Source organism: Meleagris gallopavo, chromosome 22 (genome assembly GCF_000146605.3).
Source record: "Meleagris gallopavo isolate NT-WF06-2002-E0010 breed Aviagen turkey brand Nicholas breeding stock chromosome 22, Turkey_5.1, whole genome shotgun sequence".
Taxonomy (NCBI): Eukaryota; Metazoa; Chordata; class Aves; order Galliformes; family Phasianidae; genus Meleagris; species Meleagris gallopavo.
This window is the reverse complement of record NC_015032.2, coordinates 4,850,385-4,872,784: the sequence shown is the minus strand read 5'-3', so window position 1 is coordinate 4,872,784 and position 22,400 is coordinate 4,850,385. Positions and strand designations below refer to the sequence as shown.

At 41.1% G+C, this 22,400-nt stretch overlaps 1 protein-coding gene across 1 annotated transcript in view; it reads right to left on the bottom strand.

The window, feature by feature from the left end:
• The window catches only part of LOC100545133 (receptor-type tyrosine-protein phosphatase T), a 37,981-nt gene extending 17,218 nt beyond the window's left edge, over positions 1–20,763 (bottom strand). Inside the window, exons 1-4 of the mRNA XM_019622178.2 lie at positions 18,903–20,763; positions 18,667–18,702; positions 9,933–10,120; positions 3,728–3,815 (exon numbers count right to left, since the gene is read on the bottom strand). Of these exons, the coding sequence (XP_019477723.1) occupies positions 3,728–3,815; positions 9,933–10,120; positions 18,667–18,702; positions 18,903–19,017 (427 nt within the window). The 5' untranslated portion in view covers positions 19,018–20,763. The remainder of the gene's footprint in view (positions 1–3,727; positions 3,816–9,932; positions 10,121–18,666; positions 18,703–18,902) is intronic.
• Positions 20,764–22,400: the final 1,637 nt, after the last annotated feature.

The window sequence follows — 22,400 nt, the reverse complement described above, 5'->3', positions numbered from 1 at the left end:
ATGTATACATGAGCTTACTTCTCCCTGTTGCCTACAGTTGGTAGGCAAGTTAGCAGAAGTCTGCGTGAAGAGTGCTTTGACTGAAAATTGGTCTTCAAACAGATTTCAAAAGCGACAGGAGTTTCACTGAAAAGCATTGTGCTCCCATTTTAGCACAGAAACGTTATCATTTCATACTTCTGTCAAAATCCCCATTAGTGATCATTTGAAATATCATTGCAATTTTTCCACGTATCATTTTGACACCACTGCTGGATTAATCTCATGCAACTTTCGCCATCTAAATATTATGCAGCTACTCTAAATTGGCTGTCAAGGCACTCCACTGAGTTGATGGAGAAATACAGACATCTTTGGAAATAAATCAACATAGTTCTGGTAAGAAAGGATGATTTGACCACTCAAGGCACACTGTCCTCTTATCCTCTCCCCAGCAGCCCTAGACACCTTGAGAACAGGGCAACAGTGAGGTGTTCCAGCTGGGAGCTCTTCTAATCTTTCTCTGATATCTGTCAGTTCCACCACACAATTCTGATTAATTTGCAGTCTTACAGTCCAAAGCATATAGCAGTCAGAGCAGAAAGAAAATAAAGTAAGTTTCAATACTGCCTTTTGTCACCAACTCAATAGGTTTTAATGGTCCACCATAGGATGTTATTACAATGGCCTAAGTGAGAAGATGGTAAAGCTCCATTGCAGATGGGAGAATCATCTGAAGCAGTGCTGGTCAAAGTGTCCCTGAAAGTGCTAAGCACCTCCTGTGAAAACATGCTCAAAAATGGGGAAAAAAAAAGAAGGAAAAAAGATGGTGCTCTCCTGTAAATTAAAGCAAAACACAACCTTTTGTCTCTGTTTTCTCAGCTCTCGCCTGAGAGTTTTACTCCAAATTTGGGTAATGTGTGGAGGAATAGAATAGAAGCAAAGGTCTCACACAGCTTTGTGATGTTTTCTACGCAATGGGATCAGCTCAACTCACAAGTGCAACATCTCTCCCTTAAACATCGCTTGCTGATGCACTTCCAAAGCATCAATATCTAGACAATCAAACATAAATCATTTCCATACATGAAAGCACCCATTACCTACCTCTGCCTCCTAAGCTGGTCTGCAAAGACTGGTTTGCAGATGTAAGAGCAGCAGCGGATATTGGGGCTGGCAGTAAAATTTGGGTTTCCACACAGAGGCACAGTGTTAATAAGGTACTGGGAAAGAGAGGAGCTGAGTAAAAAGGTCCTGTGAGTGTACTATTACATGGGAGGCTGCAAAGACAAGATCCAACCTGCTGTGAACCCCTGAGCAACACTACTTGTTGCAAGAGCTGATAAGCTCACATTTTAACAAAAGTCTCTGAAACAGTTAGAAAAGTTAGATTACAACCTGGCTTTTCAATTCACTCCCCAGAAAGCATGCAATACATTGTTCCAGGACTGATGAAATTGCAACTGTGATTAAACAAATAATGTTAATTGCCGTCTGTAGCATTCTTCCAAATGCACTGGTAAGAGCAATCAGTGCATACTCCAGGTTTTACCAGCAATTGTAGGTTTAGCACAACAAATCAGCTAAGGATGTAATCGTTTTCCGCCTCCTCTCCTCTGCTCAGGATTTTGCACAGTTTGTACCCACAGAGCACAATTCATTTTCTGCCTGGAGGGAACTGTTCTCCTGCTATTTTCAGCTCTGCTGTCAATTCTCCTTTCTGGATCCCGCCATTGCCTTTACTCAGGACAGCTGCCCAACATCACCCGTCAGGAGGTTCTGGTTCAAGACTTAGCCAAAGACATCACTGATAATTTCCCACCATTTTTGACAAAATGTCTAATGAATGCTATGCCCCTTCATAGGCAACCTCTCTTCCTTCTTCCAGGCATCTTCAAAGTGAAGCAAATATTACAATCCATTTTACTTCATCACTCTTCTTGGCATGTTACTAAACCTAGAAATTTCTCCTTCTGAATGTCTTTATGTCATACATACTTGAAGTGAAGAAAATCCATCCGGTCTTGTTATTTACCTTCAAATCTTCAGCATCCCTCTACTCTTTCACTATTTTTGTGCTCCTTAACTCTGTCTTCCCATTGCCTCAACAACCTGCTGATTTTTTCTCCCACATTCCTCAAATTTGAGCTTTAAATGGTGGCTCTCACACAGTCTTGCCTTCTTTCATCTCCAACTTGACATTAGGTCAACTGCTTCTTCAAAACTCTCCAAAGAAACATTCTCTTTCATGTTAGCTTCCTTATAGCACACTATGGCACTTCCACCTTCAAAAACCAATGTTCAGTTGTTATAGCTGGATGATTCATTTCTCAGACTAATTTCATCTAAGCTAATTGTCTAGACAGACAAATTGAACCTCTGTCTGGAAGTATCTTTCTTTGCCACTAGCAACACAGGAAGGTTACAGCAAGGCAGAGCTTTTAGACAGCTGAAGATAAGGGAGATGATTCCCACGGTAACTACAATGCTCCAATAGTACCACTTCTATTTTCCACATGGAGAAACAAAGATGGAACTGGTGTCCAGCTCATGATCAGTACAGAAAGACGGGTGCAAATGCAGGATTAGATTAGAGCTCAGAAACCTTTCATATTCATTTCCAGACTTCTTCACCTTTACCATGAGGTTCCTTAGCTGTTCTGCTCCATTCCCCCCAAACTGTTACATGAATCACTTCTTTAAAGTCTTTAAAAGAAAGAGAGGAAAGTTAACCTGCCTGAGAGACATCTCTTTGTGACCAAGATTTTTTCCACTTCTTTATTAAAGTCTGCTTGTCCTACAGAAAGTACATATTAAACCTGAGAAGAAATACACTACTACACGTATAATTCCATGCAACCTAATTTTGCTTTTACAGTGTTCCATACATTTATCCAGTCTCAAAAATGTATGGCACATCTATTTACATTCTTCTTGTTCTGATCGTCTCAGGCCTGGCTTCTCCAATTTGATTCTTCTTGGCAACCCTTAAAAAGTATGATTTATTGTACCTCTCCTCATTCCTCCCAGACACTGTTAGGAATAATGAAACACAGAGGAAAGCTGCCTGGAGAGCTTTCGGAAAGCTTAACTTTGGAGATCTTTAGAATAAAAAAATCACTAAGATCTGACAAAAAATGACAGAAGTAGAACTAGTCCTTAGATGGAAACAAAATAGATCTAAGTGGTTTTATGGAGCCCTGCCCTGCAGTTCTGCAATATATTAATATCTCTATAACACCAACTCTAATTTATTATAGAATTAAATATAACTCTGAACTTCTAGTATATTCTCAACTGTCTTTTTATGATTAGCAGAAGCTAAGCCTGTCCTACTCATCAAAATATCTCTGTGTAGACAAGGAGCAGCTGCTGCACTGGTTACTGACCACTGTTCCACATCTCCTTTTTCAATTCTGCTTGTGGAACTGAAAGATCTGAGTTATATAACAAAAAAATGAATGGAAAATGGGCAAAATCACCTACTGTGAAAATCTGAAAAGATGACTTTGTCCTTGATTTGAATAAAAAGATAGATTAAAAAAAGCATTAAAAAGGCCTAAAAAAAAATATAAACAAACAAACAAAAAAATCCTAAAATTAAGCATAGCATGTAACAATCAGATTGAATTACTGCACGCTCAGCACTGTAAACCAGTTTTGAGTGAGGTTTTCAAGCACACCTCGTTTCCATACGATGCTTATGAAATCATACAGAAAGCTCAGTGTAATGTGACTTAACACCTACAGGAGATTATGTTTCCATATCTATTCTTATTGCGATTTTCATCTTCCTTGGCTGTATCCCAGGATGCCGTCTGCCCCTCAGGTAACGCCTGTAAAATAAACAACAGTGGAAGGTTTATAAAAATCTGGACAGTGCCTGCAGGTGGATTACGATGGCAAAAGAGGGCAAAAATAACAATACTGCATAATTCAGTAGTCAACCATGCAAACAGCTGTTCTTGAGGAAAGGGCACATTTACTAACAAAGAAAACAGATCTTGGTCCAGACCATTTGCATTGCTTGGCTTCTGCTAGCTGCTAACACAGATCTAAAGGGATGAGGAGACTTGGTTTCTGGATGCACAGTCACAGATTAAGCTCATTTCTCCTGTAGAACAGAGGAGATTTCACATATATATGTTAAACTTTAAGAAAGCATCCAGAGGAGGGCTGCAGAGATGGGGAAGGGTCTGAGGGCTTCAGTGTGGAAGAGGAGTGGCTGAGGTCGCTGTGTTTGCTGGGCACGGAGCAGAGCCAGCTGAGGGGAGGCCTCATGGCGGCTGCAGCTCCTCACAGGGAGCAGAGGGCAGCGTTCTCAGCCATAGGGTTTGGGTTTGGGTGGTGCTGTGTGGAGCCGGGGGTGGGACTCCATGATCCCTGTGGGCAGGGATCCAAGAGAGGACAGTCTGCGATTCTGTGCACAGCTGAGGAAGCCCAGATGGTGGAAACAAAGGGCTCAGGCTTTCAGCTGAGCACATACAGTGGTTTCAGCTAGTTCTATATTGGTGATGGGGTGATGTAATACAAATCACTTGCTGATTTTCTCTAAGGAAAAACAAAAAGCTCAGATCAGGTCTATAGAAAATAGGCAGAAAAAGGTAAAACATACAAACTATGAAAATAAACGGTCAACTTCCCCAGATTTACCCTTTTGATGGAGGCAAGGAAACACAGAGGGTGGTGAGGCACTGGAACAGGTTGCCCAAGGAGGCTGTGGATGCCCCATCCCCGAAGGCATTCAAGGCCAGGCTGGATGTGGCTCTGGGCAGCCTGGTCTGCTGGTTGGTGACCCTGCACATAGCAGGGGGGTTAAAACTAGATAAGCATTGTGGTCCTTCTCAACCTAGGGCATTCTGTGATTCTATGAAACCAGCAGCAGACAGCACTGCTTTACCATATAGCTTGAATGTAAGCAAATGAGCTACTTTCCCTTCAACACATGTCCAGTAAGGATTTTAAAGTCATAAAGGCAGAGCCAGGAAAGTGGCAGCTGTGATGGTGTCTGGCTGGAGGTTGGCCCTGCTCTCCTTGGGAGATGGGCTGAGCTGTCCATGAGGGATGGTCTCTCTAGGGACAGAAAGCCACAACCCGCACACAGCTGGTGCAACTGGAGCCAGCCCAGCCTTGACTTGTGCTGAATGCAAAGCTGAGGAAAAAAACAGCTTTGGCTGTGTTTTCTTGGCCTTCTCCAAGGTCTACATCCTGACGTGAGCCTATATGACTAAAATTAACCACAACATTACAAACTGTACTATTCATAATCCCAAGGGAATTATGGAGTTTTTACACTGCACTCATAGGGGAATCATATCTGCCTTGGCTAGCAGCGGGTAGTTTGACAACTGGAAAATGAATTTACATTCATCTTCACAAGCCATCCAGGTCTATTACAGTTCCTGAATGCAATAGCAGAGAGACAAAATTATTAGGATCTACAACACTGGCATTACAAATAAATTTAATAAGAGCAACCCTCTTGCAGACCAAATCGTTGTGAATTTCCCCCAGAGGGGTTCCAGGACAGAAAATGTCAGGCACTGCAGCACTACCATGAGCCTGCTGACAAAAGACAGGGACAGCGAGTTCCTATTCAAAAGCCCAGAAGAAAGAGTAATAAACTCTGTAATTGGCGAGGGCTTTGATCACACATATATTTCCTTTACAGACAGCTGTTTCCAAATAGAAGCTCATCTCCTCAGTACAAAAAAATAAAAAACCACAATACCAAAACCACACTCAACAACAAAAAAATCCCTGAGTAAAAAAAAAGAGATAAGGACAGTTCATTTTTCTCTTTAAAGATTAAGGAAAAGGTGCCTTATTTTTACACTAATATTACAGCAGATTGACCAGAGAATGGCAAGTCATTAGACATCTAATCACAGCCACGTGAAAAGGAAAAAATAAAATAAATTCTTCCTCATCACTTCACCAGGAGGAGGCTATCTTGGTCAAAGAATATACTTGCAGTTCCAAAAAAACTCTTTCCAACAAACGCCATCCTTTCAGGTGATTTGTTGAAATTCTCCATTTAAATTCCTGTTTCCCAATTTGCCTTACACAGTCTCCAAAGATTGAAGAACCCAGGATTTTTCACCTCACTCAAAATCAAAGAAATCTCCACTTTTGATGAAACTCTCCATCTCTGGAGAGACAAAGGGCAGTTCCGCTTGATGAGGAACACAAACCATACCTCTTCTTCTATATAAGCAGCTGTACAAACTAGATTAATTGCACATACACAGGTGGTGCAGCACTGACACTTCTGCCATGAGATCACTGACAATGTAGCACTGAGAATCAAAACTGCGTTAGAAATACAAAAGCAGAAACATCAATTATGATCCACTTGTATCCAGAAAAAGAGCTGCATTCCTAATGGGTTTTGTGCAGTGAATTGCACAGCATATTTCATAAATATGCACTCAAAAGGAACACTTCTGTGGTACGAATGAGGGCAGTCCTGGGTGTCAGAATTTGACCCACATGTGGTATTTCTATAGGGAACACTGGATTCTTTGTTCAATTTATTAACTACAAAATGTTGGTGTTCAAAAGTCTGGGCTTAATTTTTAAGTCTTCCTTTCTTTTCTTCTTTCAGAGAAGAGTAGTAAAATGCGTACTGAAATACCTTCTCTGCAGTGGAATTCATAATGATGCTTTTTAAACTAAATTGATCTAATTTTTATCCGAAATTACAGGGCCAGATCTCTAAAAAAAAGTCAGCTTCATCTCAATCAAAATTTCCAAGCACCACAACTTGGATACGTAACCAAAGAGCTCACGTTCAGCTGAGGCTTAGAGCAAGTCAATATAAATCTCCAATGGAGGCATTTAATTAGTTTGCAGTTTGGTTTTCATTTAGAAGCATGAAAACCTGAATCATTCCTTTGCACTGATGTACCCCAATGCTGCAGCATTGTTGCTGAGTGAAATGCTATCAGTTAAAAGCCTCACTGCCATCCCACAGCCTGCAATGTAGTCCTGAATCCCTGCAGCCGCTGTCTTGTAGAGGTGGCAAAGCTCTTCCCACAACTCTGCTGTGACCCAGGGTTAAAACTACTTTGGCTGAAAACAAACAAATAGGAAAAAAAAACAAACACAACAACAAACCAGCGATGGAAAAGAAATAATTCAACCAGTTCAGCTCCCCCCTCAGTACACAGCAAGGCCAAAGAAAGCCTTAAACCAGTGTAATCCAAGGACAGCGTATCTAATGGCAATCCTGCTGACATTTTGTAGTGCTGTGTCACAGGCTGAAACACAGGTCTGGTCTTTTAAGCAGACAGAGGCATTGTGGGCAGCCAGAAATGAACGGGTTAAAATCCTGAGGTTTTCAATCCATTGAAAACTAGCAATACTAAGACACCTGAAGAAGGAGCCACAGAATCTAAAGTAAGCAAGCAGTCTTGGTAACGCACAAGAGAAACATGCTTCAGTGACACCCTAAATCATATTTGAAATTTGGATACTTAAGCTTATTATCTCTGCAGACAGTAATTGGAGCTTGCAGTACAGTTAGGGACCAGCCTAGCAGCTCACAACAAATCAGGGCTGATATGCTCTGAGAAAGGAACAGGTGGCAGTTAAACAAGTCCCGTTTAAATGTTTATGGCCGTGCCTAATCCCACATAGTGCCATCTACATCCAGTGTCAGTGACGGATTGTTCTCCCGTGGCTCACACGTTTTACTGCCAACCACGAGGAGCAGACACTTCGGCCTGAGGTGCAGCTGGCAGGAGGAAATAACGCACACACTGCAAGTGCTGACAGGTTCCTATATTCACACTCAGTTACCAGCCAATTCACACGAGCACTGCCACCACTTACACCATCACATCCTGGTTGTTTCCTCAGTGTGGAGTTAGATGTAAGACGCAAGCATTTGAAAACCTTCCTTTCAAGATGCCATCGGTGAAACACGTGCCCTGTGTTCTGCAGGTGAAGGAGTATCAAAGAAAAGCCTGAACGCAACTCCCTGATTCCTCAGCGGAAGTGGGAATGCACGTAGATAAAAGATTGTCATGTATGACTGATAGGTTCTGTTCAAAGTGATTGTTCATGAGAGTGCAATTATTTGGTAACATGTCACTAAACAGGCTCCCATGTATGCTATCAATCTGCAAAGTAGGTAGAAAAGCAGCTTCTTAGAAGAAAAAATATACACACGGATGACATTGATATTAGTGTATAAAAACAGATTTTAAGAGACAAAAATAAATTTTCAGGCCTTCTCTTTACCAGAGCTTACCAACCATTTTGCACAATGTTTTGCAAGGCAGGTTTTCTAGCCAACTTAAAACTACTCTTCCTACCTCCTAGAAGTTACAACCCTTCAGCATCCTCCCTGCAATTTGCAATGTTGCTGTTGGTGGCTGAAAGCTGCTTGGAGCTGTGCTCTGAAAACCAAATTCCACCAACTAAAAGGACTGTCACTTAGGGCAACTGCCTCTGATTGCAGGGTAGGACAGTGCAAGTGATTTAAGAGCTTGTGGCATTCTCCAGGCCACTTCTTGTGAAGGAAGGAATTATGCAAATGTATATAATGTCATCGTCATTACATACGTATTTAGATAGCACTTTCTGGGAAAGGCAGAACTTGTGGAGCTGAAAGTTGCATTGACATTTTTCATGCTAATGTGTTATTTTGATAACTACCAATGCCAGTGCCAGAAAATCACATATATGCCAGCACCTGTTTTCTTCCCGAACATCAAGAACTAGATCTGAGGGCATCTGTAATTGAGCTGACTGTAGTTTCGGGTACTGTTCACAGAAGTGGAGGCCAAGAGAGGCTAAGTAAATCTCCCAAGAGAATTACTACCCTTTTTCAATATTTAACCAAGCTCTTTGAATTCATACTTTAATTAGTGTCCTTGATTGTGGTGCATGAGTGCATGGCCCTGGTTAACATACAGTTACCAGAAATATTTGTCATGACAATCTTTGATGCCATCTGATTTAAAAAAAGTACTCCCTGGTGACAACCAGGAAAAGATTATTTGCAATTAAAGCAAACCCCAGCATCAGAGAGACAAACCCTATGGACTCTCAGTTGCAGGGTGGAAAAATGAGCTGCTTTCATTAAGTAACTTACTTTTCACAGCTGTTAAGTTATTTTTAAGTAGTTTTAATGCCACTATGCATATTAATTACTTATTGCCTTCCCACCAGCTTACTACATTCATTATAATTATCGCTTGCTACAGCAAGGTCTCACATATGTTTGATGTTATTTCCCCTTTTTTTCTTTCTCCTCTAAACGTATAATTGTCTTCCAACCCCTCCCCGTTGCCATTGTTTTTGTCATCTGCATTCCATTTCTGGTCACTCCAGCTTTGTGGCAGGGAGTGGAGGAGCTGCTTTCATACTGGCAGCTTACTGCTCACCTCTCTTTTCACACAGAGTTGCAAGAGCAGATCATTTAAAGGCACTCTGAGACAGAGGTATGAGTATACAGAAAAACTCCATTTGAACTACACAAGGTTGCTGCCTTTGCCTTTACAATTTGGCACACAGAGGTCATTAAGCTGTGATTTAATTTGATCAATTGTTACAGAGTATTTAGGGGTTCCAAAGTGCAAAAAAATTTCTTTTTCTTCAAGCCTAGCTTGCACTACTGTCATTTAAAGCACATTAAAAAAGGACTCCAAATCTTTCACTGAGTTCAGCAACAGTTATTATCTCTCCAGGGGAGAGAGAGCACATGGACACAATACCATTCTCTTACAATGTAGTAAACACATTTTCTCTGGACCAGAGAGCCACGAAAGATTGCCAGTGTTGTAAATCCTAGTCTTATCAACAGAAATAAGATGGAGGAAGGCAACGACTAAGAGACTAAGTGAATTAAGGAAAACTGCATACAGTTAACCTTCCATCCCGAGCATCTCTCCTTTGTGACTGCCACTTCTCCACCGATTCACGCGACTGAAGGTTCCTCTCACCTCGTATTCCTCTTTAAATCCATAGCCCTGTCCACGTTTCATCTGGGTGATGTGCTGCAGCAGGTCGGCCACTCGGATGGCTGGCTGGAACTGCCCCCGTGGGTAGGACATTTCCACTGGCTCGCAGCTTCGGTACGGGTGGGTCTGGATAGTCAAGGTTGGCTGAGTCATCTCTCCATGGCTACTGTCTGTTTTAAAGACAAGGAGGCAAAACTATCTGTGACTGTCATTCTCATTCCTGCTCCACTTGTCTCTCCACCACCCCACTGGCTGGTGCAGGCAAAAGAAAGTAAAGAAATCAGTAAGAAACACACAGTGCCGACTGCTGCCCAGAAAGACCAACTCCCATTCAACTGTTTTTTGTGTCAAAGAGACAAACCCAGAGGTGGGAATGGACTGAACAACCAATCAGGCACGAGGATATAGCACATATAGTGAAACAGCAAACTTAGTGTGAGCTCTGCATAACGATCCCACTGGGGTTACATACCTTCCTTCACAAACCTGCAAAGAACGGGACCAAAAGATAAAACAGATGAGGGAGATATTCAAGCAGGATTTGGGGCGTACAGCATGAGAAGAATGGATGGGGCCCAAGTTAACAGCAACAAACCACCAGCATTTCAAATAAGCCACGCAAGATGTTAGAGGCAATTTAAAATGCTCTGTAAATTCAAGCCTAAAATGTATGTCAATTGCAAAATTGTATTGTTAGGTAGAAAGAATAGAAGTATAGAAACAGTCATCTTGCATGCACAATCTGAACATTTAGATATGTAAACTTAATAGATATAGATCTTTTTGGAAGAAATATTTTAAAAATATCTATCATTACAGAGTTGGAATTGTAATCTCTTATATATCCTCAAGCAAAACTCCAAAGACACAGCAAAACTTCCTGTTGAGCTGACAGAAGCTTAAATAACCATACGGAGACTACCAAAATATTTCTTCTTAACAGGAGAAACTCAGAATAAATGAACAGTTTAGGGGTTTATCTATCAGAATTGATCAGATTGAGAGTTTACCAAGCGAAACAATTGTTTTTTTTTTCCTATGGTTACAGATATCTAAGATCGCAGACTCCCAGGTTGACTGAAGTTGGAGGCACTCTGGGTCTCTTTGGTCCCACTCTGCCCCCAGCAGGGCCACCCAGCACAGCTGCCCAGCATCACATCCCATTGACTTTTGGGGATCTCCAAGGAGGACATCCAACACCTCTCTGGTCTCCGTGCCAGAGCTCCACACCCAAACAGCACAGCAGTGCTTCCTGGTGGGTTTGGGATCCTTGGCACATACAGACCTTAACATCCTGCATGGATTCTTTCTGGTCTTCCCCCAAAAGGGCCTGTTAGCAAACTGAAAATATAACCTTCTTCCACAGCTCAAAGAAAAAGAAAGGAAACAGTAGAAGATTGCATACACCAGGCTCATTTCATATAGAACACAGATTGAAAAAGAGCCCAAACACTATTCCTTGTCAGCAATAGTACAGTCATGTTTTAGGAGGGACAAAAAATAAATGAATCAAGTTGCAATTTCAGGGTGATTTCTGAGAGATAGAAATATGGCCAGAGTTACTGTAAACATTGCTATCCTTGAGAAACCACCATGAAATTTTGTTCATAAGCAGTCAGGATTTCTGCTCTGTTCCTCATTGCAAAATTGGGCAGGAGATTAGGGCATTAGATTGCCTTTTCAGCAAACGACAAAACAATGACATGACAAAACTTGACAAATTATGCTCTAGCTGGTTCACTGTTATATTGGAGGTAAGTTATCAAGACAGGCATATGCTCGGTTTTGGAGGACTATGAGAAGGAGAAAGGAATGACTGCAGTGGATGCACTGCCACGGCGCAAATTATCCCTACAATACATAGATACAGATGATATGGAACATTAGATATAGATACAGATATAGATAGATGAGTCTGATGGTTGAATTATCAGAGATGCTGAACATGTCCTGCTGCTTCTGAAATAAATGGCCATCACATCGATCATTCACTCTGAAGATGAGGCTACTGGATTAAAGATTTCTCAAGCCAAGATTCTCATAAACAGTCCATTCCTTGGACAGCACAAGATTTACAGACCTCTGGCTCTAGTGAAGCAACCTTCAAATACAAAATGTGAATAAATTTGGGATTTAAGGAAGAGTAACATCCAAAGCATTTGTATAATCATCCCTAATGCTCCGACTAATGATAGTGTGAGAACTCCGAACAGAGGGAATTTCAAGGCTTATTAATTCCCCTAGTTGGATTCGCTTTCCCAGAGCATCTTTCCTCCCCTGTTCCCTATTAGCCTCCTGTAATGGAGAGGAGAAGATTTTTATCGTGGACCATTTCCGACAGACGTACTATGCTTAATTTTCCATCATTAGGTTTAATACAAACCCAATTTCACAATTGGCTTCTCTGAAGAACCTACAAGTAATGCCACATTTTTATCAGCCCCAATTAAAAGACATTACTACATCCCTATTCGAGAGGGAGACTTAAAACTTACGTGCGATACCAGTGCTAATAGAGTCAGGGCACATGCAGAGCACAGCCTATTTGTAAAGCAGGGCTCAGATTAGCAGGGTATTATTAATTTCTCTCTTTTTCACATTTTTTAATTCTGGTATTTTTGGGTTTCTCCTCCCAGCAGTATCTGAGCTAGAGGTGAAAACAGCCCCCTCTCCAGAACAACTTCCTTCAAACTAGACTGGAAGTAGATGAAGCTCAGCAGCAAAGGGTCTGACTCCAGCCTTTAAGTTTATGGTGACAGCTGTGCTTCTGGTCTCTTTGGTCAGACAGAAATACAAAATCTACTGATTGCAGCAGCAACTCTTGAAGCATCACCTCTCACCCTGCCAACTGCTTCTCCTAAAAAAAACCCATGTCACACAATCTGAGTCATCCTGCTCTCAACCCTACCGCACACAGAGCTGACACAGGGAACACCACCTCCACTGGATTTCTGTGACAAATACATCCCAGGTGGCCTCTCTGCACTGCCCGACAGAAAACCACAGCTTGAGACCTGCACCAGCTTGGGAGGGCTGCCAGTTCTTTCCACAAGCATCTTATCTGGGACTAGGAAGAGATCAGTGGAGATTATTACGGAGATAAATTGCTATGTATGAGGCGAGTTTAGTGTTCATATGTTCTGCTAATAAAGCCCAATTCCAGAAACATATTGTTCCTTCCCAGTGTAATCACACCATGAGTCGGAACCTAAGCATGGTTAATGAGGCGCTCAGGCAAGGCACTGCCCCTTCCCTCAAGATGTGCAATTCATAGCAATTTGTGAGCAATCTGGAACGGAGGGTAGGAGGGGAGGCAGCAGCAAATCCATCTCTCACTGGGACAGTCAACCAAGCAGCCTTCAAGCATTTACCTTTCTTTTGCTTCTTTGCATTGCCTTTCTGCTGGTTGTAGCAATAGAAGGGACCTGTGCCTTCTGGTGCTGCTGTTACTGGAAAAGGCAACAGAACCACCAGCCCCTCAGCCACGTCACACTGTGCTCTAATGGTTGTACTGATGGCAAGTCACAGAAATTTACAATAGTCCCTCCTGTCTGCCCCCATCTCACCACCACTAAGCCTGTTTTCTTTGAGTAGGGATGACATTGAAGTTTGATGGTGTTTCTGGAGCACTTGTGTCTTTCCTGAGTTTTCAATGAGATGAGCAAACGAATTGAAAAAACTCTTTGAAAGATGCACGAAATAATTTCCTGTAATATTCAGAAACTAGTAAACATATAGACTGCAAATCGGGTTTTTAGGATGATATTTCATATGCCCTTCTTATTTCTAGTCTTATATCATCGTTTTGTTGATAGGAACACAAACCAACACATTTGACTTCATGCCAAAGACAGACTAGCGTCAAGAAATAATCCAAATGTGAAGATTTCAAGAGACGGTGATTCATCCTGACCCCAAAAGTTGTGCCAATGGTTAATTACCCTTGCTGTCTAAACATTTCTTAATTGCAATTTGATCTTGCTAAGCTTCAGTTTCCAGACACTGAATCTTATTACACCCCCTGTTAGATTAAAGAGCCCTCTGAGTATTTGAAATCTTGACCTGTGCAGGCACTGATCAAATCACTTCTCCAGTTTCTCTTTGATAGGGAAAATCAACTGGGTGCTTCTGAAGTCTCATTTGGGCAGAGCATCCACGACCCCAGTTCCTTCCTACAGACATCTCCAATTTTCTAGTCTTTTTTGTGCAGCCATAAACAAAACAGATATTCTGTGTGCTGCTGGAAACCCACTGTTCGTAATAGGCTCTTTTCTAATACTAGCAGCTGCAACAGCAAAATATTTTGTCAGCTTGCTTGTTAGCCCTTGTTAGCACAATGTGCTTTGTCCCCACGCTAAGACACCAGTTGCCAATGTAGATATTTTGATTTCTGGAAGCTGGCACTTTCATTATCAGTCAAATAGTACGTGGAATGCCCTGAAATTTTCTGGAAGATGTTAAATCAATGGCTCACCGGCTCACACACAACTTGCTTGATTGTGGAACTCTTCAGGCATCTCAGCTTATCTGCTTGGTAGTGGAACTGCAGATAATAAAATTTAGCAATGTTGACTACACTTTTAATATTCTCAAGTTCTCCCTGCCTATGAAATGGCACTTCTGTGACTCTCTGCTTTGCTGGAGAAGTAATCACAAACTTGTTGAAGTTAACTGTGAGGTCCTACTCTGCCAAGAGAAACAAAAAGCAGCACCATATGCTGAGAAAAGCTCACGCAGAGGCCGATGAGGTGACATCTTTCCCCATTTGGTGGGTAACCCTGAGGGCAAGATAATATTGCTCACCTGCTGCAACAATACCTTCTATTATACACTTTTGCTGCTTCCCAGACAACTGAAATAAATGGCTCCCTCCACAGAAAAAAAAAATTCTGTAGATGTCAATGATGAGGTGAAGGAGAGCTGAGAAACTGAGAGCCGAGAAACTGAGAGCCCCAGCCTGCAAACAGCTGTGTGCAGCCCCATGCAACCTCTGCTCCCGAGAGAGAACCTGCCCACCCCTTAGATTCTTTTACAGAAGTTATCTTGTTCCACATGGTAGTCTGCAAGACAGACATGTAGACGCACACTGTAATGTTGCCTTCAGATTAGAAAACTAACTTAGAAAACTAACTTACACCTCAAGCAACTGAAAGGAATGCTACTCTAAAGTGAGTGTTGAATACGCAGAGTTTATTTCAAAAGTTTTGCTTTAATATCCTTAGCAAAAAATAAATAAAATGTGAGCAGTGTTTGTGATGGATTTTATTGCATGCATGTTCAGTGTCTCTACTAGAGTAAGGGTTGCCAATTATTTGACATCTTCTAAGGCTGACTACAGGATGGCTAACCTCTCTTCTTCCACTAGAGATAAACAAGGTAGCACCTGGTAAAACTAATTTGTTTTTTGAATGCAACAAGGCTTGATTTTATGATAAATATCCAGCCATAATGTGCTACATACAATACAATCAGTGGTATGGCAAAGCAAAGTCAAAACATCATTTGCCTAATGATATCAGCTGAGCTATAAAAGGCAAGTTCCTTAACAAAAAGCCTTCCGAGATCAGTTTTGACAGAGCAAAACACACATTGTTCATTTCAAAGGCTATGAAGAAGCCATATGGCCGGGGTAAATTATTTTCTCTATATTTAAAAAGATTTTTTAAAGATAACTTGGTAAATACTTCATAAAGTGCCCTCTAATCTTAATAGAACTATGGAACACAATTATTTTTTCCATCAGCACACAGGAAAACCGTGCTATAACTGTAAGGAAGCTGCTTTGGTGATATGGGCTGAAAACTGGGACTACTGGGTTCACACGTCACTGTGCAGCTCTTCAGATGTGTGGATTTCTCCAAACCTATGTGAAAAGAGGCAGATCTGCCTGCATTACAGAGCAATTCATCAGCTGAAGAGCTACTGGCAACTTCAAACCAGCACTCACAACAAAAAGCCACTAAAGCCTGGGCCAGTTTTGATTATCTGTAGTCAAAAAGAAATGTAAGGGAAATTCAGCTCAAGCAACAGCCCTCAATGTCAGACACCTCTGGTGCAGAACAACATTAGCACAGTGAACTGAAGTGAAAGACTCTCCCACAACCTCTTCGAGATTGACGTGGTCACAAGATAGCAGTGAATAGACTGAGCCATTGATTTTCAAGTTTTCAATGCAACTTACAAAGTCAGACTTGCTAATGCAGCAATATTAGCAACATCAGCATCTAAGCATCTTTTCTTCAAACATTAGGGTTGTGGATAAACTCAGAGCAGGTTGGATAGGCATGAGCAAAAGCCCACCCAAGCTACAGAGCAGCGACATTCAGAGCAAATTTCTTGGGTTTGTTTTTTTTTTTCAAATGCAAGCCAGGATTTGTTGAAGACATCCCAACAGTGAGCTTCCTCTGCTTGTTCCACCCATCTGCAAGGAACCACGAGGGACTACTGTCCTTATCCTCCTGGGGGGATATGGATTCTTCTTATTAGGATACTCTTGCATAAGTGAATTGAGAAGATGACATGAAGGGATGCAAGGGGAAGGTGGGCTGGCTCCCCTGAAGAGCCTGCATTGATGTCATTTGTTGAATGACTTTGACTGCCGTGCACATTTTCTCCAAAAACAAGATCTAATGTGGTACCATCTCCCACTCAGACTTTACATTAGTCATACAGCATGAACCTTACTCAAATATTAAAAGCAGGGGAACTGCCTCCTTAACTTGCTAGTATTAAATATTCTCTTTCCCAGCAAAGATGCTTGTGAAGGCCATTAAGTCTTGGAATCTACAACTCTAAGTTAAATTACAGAGCTAAAAACATGCATTACATAAAAACGTGTTAGTCAAGCACAAGACATAGCAGAGGCACAAAAAAAATCCCCTGTATCTTAATATCAAGAAATCATGTCACAGTCAAGCCTAGGGAGTCATCTAGCATGGCAGATACAGAACATTTATTAGCAGAAGGCATAACAGATGGGAACAAATAGCAGTGAAGCACAGGTGGTGCCCAGAGACAGATACTGGTGGTGAGATGACTGATGCCCTTTTTAAGATCTTTTTCCTTCCCAGGAATTAATAAACGTCAAAAATTAAACTTATTTTGCTCATACAGCATCATCCAATGTCTGGTAAATCTGTCTGAGAGGTGAGAACGTCAGTCTTTCCATTTGTCTACAACTCACAAGACAGAAATTTCTTTGGTGCTAAGAGCTGTTTTGCAGCACCTGTGGCTGCTCAGTGCAGGTACAATTCAAGAGTGAGCAGCATGTGTAAATCATGTCTTAAAATGCTCTGTGCTTAACTTCTTGTGTGTAAGACAAGGATATCAATCCTTACTCAGCTCAGAGATAATGGTTAGTAGATGCTAATTTTTAAAGAGTTTTGAATATGTAGAGTTTTGAATACATAAGCACTAGACTACTTTAATTCCCAACTCGCTTTTTTAATTTTCCTCTCTAATTGTGGTGTTTTGAGAGCTCTGAGAGCTCTTTTTGGCTTTTTCTTTGCCCTGTGAGAGTAACAGATTGACTCTATTACTCCTTGAGCTTTGGCATCAGAAATATGCAGCTTGCTCTCTGGACACAGGGGTACTAACACCTCCCTCAGACTTTGATCCGCATTTTCACAGATGCTGAGCACCAGTGAGAGCAAAATGCAGGTCTGGGCACTGTTTCTAAAGCACAGCCAAAAGATAAATCCACCTTCAGACTTTTCTGTTGACAACGAGTCTCTGGGAAACAAGAAACCTTCTGGAAAAGACGACTCCTTCTCCATCACGTCAAAAGAGGGCTTATTCATCACCATCAGGCATGTTGATATATAGCAGGATAAATGTATATATTGTGGCAGTCCCTCCAAGCCTCTCTGGCTGTTAGTCTGTAAGCCAAAGCACTTAAGTGCTTGGTTGTAATTTCTTCCTGGTCTAACTATAGGCCTTCAGCGTGCCCAGAGTAACGTTTAAAGCAGACGTGGTAGATTACTGTGTCTGGAACTGAACATTTACCGTAGATAATCCAAAATGACAGGTTTCATAAATACCACTGGTTAGATTCTGATCAACTACATATCATCTTTCTGATTCATAGCAGAGGAATTGCCTTCTCCAAATTCCACACGCAGGCAGCATCCTACAGGGAGAGCCTGAAGTTGTAGGCTGTTATTACTCACTTTCAAGGGTATACCTCCAGTAAGTTTCTGAATAACTTCTTTTTATCAGCTTACAGTTTCTGTCAATTTTGTTCTCTCTGTTAACTTACTGTACTAACATACTTTTAAAAATCCAAAAGCTGGGAGCTGCACACACTGCAGCACGCAACCATCTTCCTCTAGAGTGACCAGCAGCCACAGCACAGCCTCCACCTCTCAGAACCTGCCTTTTCATTACCCTGTCACGTCCATACCAGACTGCTGCAATATTTAGCATTTAACTCTTACCAAAGCTGAAGGTGCTGGGCCCACTTCCCAAACCGACCCTTTGGTTTCCACACACATCCATATACTTTGAACTGTCTTTTCTCAAACAAATAAATAGAATCAACTAACAGCGATAAGAAAGCATGAGTGAAACCAAAGACTTTCCAATTAACACAGTACATGATCACGAGATTAATTATGATTTTGAAGCCCAGCCGCTTAACAGCATTCTCTAAGTTATTTGCAAGATGCAATGAGCATGTTCTCTCTCCAATGAGGGAATACCACCATACCTGTCTTACCTAACAGCGTGGTCGATGGAACTGTGTCTGATGATACTTTGAGATGGAATTCCATTCACCCACACGACACGGGTCATTGCAAATCAACAGAAGATCAGCAGGAAAAAAAAAGTTACAAAAAATGAAAACAAGGTTAGTTTCATCTCATACTCAGCAGATTCAGTCTATAGGTCATATCAAGAAATGCACAAAAGTAAAGAAAATTTAGAAAAGAAAAAAAAGTCTGGCACTAGTACCTGAGTAGTAGGAATTCAACAAAGATTTGCTCTGAAGGGTTTTGCTTTGGACAGAAAATGAACAAGGAGAGGGTGATGCTAGGTAGGAAAGACATAAGGAAAAGACTTTAGACATATATTAAGAGAGAGAAAGAACAGGGAGAATGTTCCTCAAAGAACACAGTAATATGGGATATATAAGGCTTATCAAAATGAATTATATTTTTCATCTCAACATGCATATTACATTTATTACAATGTCATCATGATGGATTTTCTTTAATATAAGCACTTCGGACCCCAAATATAGTATTATAGTTTTTGTAAATCGGTGTGCTCCTACACATATAGGACTATATTCTACAGACCTCTTTTTTTTCTTTAAACCAAAGAAACATCTAAGAAAAAGATACTTAAAAACAACACCCAAAATACAAACTACAGAGAGTAAAATGCATTATTAAGAGTAAAATAAGCCTGCTAAGCACAATGTACACTAGTACCACAAAAATACACAGGCAGGGTAGCGAATTTTTTGTTAAAACCATACAAGATAAGAAGGCAATTGTTCTTCAATGCAGAACACTTAATAGCAAATCCTATAATCTTTTCCCCTGTGAGATGAGTTCTTTTAGCAGGACATCCCTACTTTCTCCCATCTAAAGCATTAGCCTTCTCTGGAACAAATCCACAAATAATTCCCAGATTGATCAAGTATTTATGGAAAGGAGGCAGGGCTCCACATCTTCACAGCAGAATCTTCCCTTACTAGCAAATGTACGAGATTGTTTATATCCACAATAGCATACATGTACATTCTTACGATAATCCATCATTTCTGAATGTATATTCTTTTGTTATCATTCTGCATTCACTCTTAGACTTAATGACATTTATCTCCTCCTCAAAACGTTGGGAAACAAGCTAATACAAATCTCAGTACATCAGAAAGATGACAATAGATAAACACAGGAAAAAGTATTCCATAATCCAGCAGAAGTAGATAAAAGTCAGTATACATCAAAGTATTTTCAGAAGCAATTTTTGTATCTCTAGAAAAACACCACTAATAAATTTCAAGTTCTTCTATGGAGTGAATGAAAGAAGTCACTATCCTAGGGAGTTTCGTAAAGTATTCAGAATTACCTCCTAAGCACTTTATAATCAACTTATAATGAACTTGCTCCACTCTGCATTGTTCTGCTACATTGTCAGACTTTGACCATATGAAACACATTAAGATAATGCAATTTCTCATAGCTTAGTCTGCTTCAATGCAACTCTCATTTGGGACCTCTTCCACTTTCTTCCCTGTTAGCTAGCCTAAATAAGACCTTCTCTGTATCACACTTGGAACTTTTACAGATGTGTAAGACAAGCATTATCAAGAATACTTTGGTTGGCCGAAGTCACAGAACAAATCCTCCAATTTCCTGAAATTTGGGAGTACAAAAGTACATTGGGCCACAGCTTTTCCAGGAATTGCCAACTATAAATTACTTGGGCATCTACATGTAGACACATCATTTCCATCAGTGAATTTGATTACAAATGTTTCCAACAAAAGTTTCTGAAATGAACCATATTTGTGAGACGGGAGGCGAATTCAGACTTTTGGAGAGCTTATTCTCAAAGTCAGCCAGGTGGCTGTTGTAGGAGAGGTGCACACATAGTGCTGCGGCTTCATCACAGGTACCCACCAGCACCAGTGTGTGCAAGTCACAGAGACACGTCCACAGAGGACTTCACATCAAAGATTAAAACTCGATTTCAAATTCTCTATACACAGGAGCGGCACAAGAGGCCACCCTACTCATGCAGAATGGTGGATGTTCCTCCCTGTTACCAAAATGACTCTCCCTAATTTATTTTAAAATTTTTTAAAGTAAATCAACTCTGAAAAAAAAAAAACAAACAGCAAATCAGCATGAAAGAGGAAAAAAAAAAAAGGGGGAATTTGGGTCTTTTAACTTTTTTTTTTTTTAACTTTATTACTCTTTATTTTAGAATTTTTTGGCTGAAGAATACGTCAGAATATGTCTCATGGTCATGATCTTACAGATGCTTTGAATACATCCTACCCAAAAGTGAAGATCATCTGTGGAGTAGCAGTAAAACGAGATCTTGATGCAACTGTATATTTTGAGCTATGGCAAATCTGTAATACCTTTGCATTTCATCACAAAAGCATGCAGGATACAAAGAGGTATGAATTTAGATGGATCTTGATTAAAGATGATCATTAACAACCTGAGTACCAATGAAGTTTTCCCTTTCTCTCCTTGTTTTTGCTAGTAAGAGCACAGTAACAATACCACTAATGCAAATCTCAATTCCTTAAAGCATCCTAAAAGGCACCTTCACACTGTGCCTCTGCCAGTAATGTTAAGGCTATCCACCTGGACTGTACCAGTGTCATTCCTTTGGATCATTTGGAAAGCAGTCTCCTCCGTGCACGATGTAGCAGTACATCATTGCTGAGATGATGTACTGCTGCTTCTCTCATCACACAGTTGGGCTGCCAAATTGCACAAAATTTATGTGCAATAATAACCCCTTGCACACCTTTCTGGTCAGTGCATAGATACTGTGGGATAATTTTAGGTCTTCCTTGTCTGCCATTTGTCACCTCTCTCCACAACAACCCTGCATTGAGTCAGTGTCTGCATGTGGCCATGCTGTGCCACTCCGAAGAAAATAATACTGCTTTCCAAACTTTCCTGAAAGATAAGGAGTGGTCTCAAATACTGCAAATATCAGCATTTACTTTTAAGAGATTTAAGATAAATATACAATTTTTTATTTTATTTTTATTTTTGACTGCATTGGAGAAAAACATACATCTCACTTCACATGACTTTTGGGTAAAACTAGACAAACTGGAATAATGTTGGACTAGTTTGTCTTTCAGCAAACATCTATTCTGATTCCATGTTGCAGCAGAGTCATGGGCTGAGTCCATAAAAACTCTGCAGTTAAAATTTTAAGCACCAGTAAGAAACTGGCCTGAATAACAAGTATCATTCAGGGATGGAAAGAGGGATAAAGAGATTATCTTTGGGCCAGAAAATTTAAGAGCTTGTTTCTGTTTCACTTTTCAGCAAGATCTGAAGTCTCCCTGCTCCAGCATAGCATCACAGAATTACAGAATGGTTTGGGCTGGAAGGGCCCTTCCACGCCCCCCAGCCTTTCCCTGCTGTGGGCTGGCCGCCCCCCCCAGCTCAGGGTGCCCAGGCCCCATCCAACCAGGCCTTGGTCCCTTCTGGGGATGGGGCATCCACACTTCTCTGAGCAGCAGAGGCCTCACCGCCCTCTGAGTAAACAATTTCCTTCTGACATCTGAACTAACTTTCCCCTCTATCAGATTAAAACCACAGCTCCCTGTCGTATCACCACAATCTCTGACAGAATACAGCTTTCTTGTAGGGCCCCTTTAGGCACTGGAAGGCTGCACTGAGGTCTCCCCAAAGCCCCCTCTTCTCCAGTGTGAACACGCCCAGATCCCTCAGCCTGTCTTCA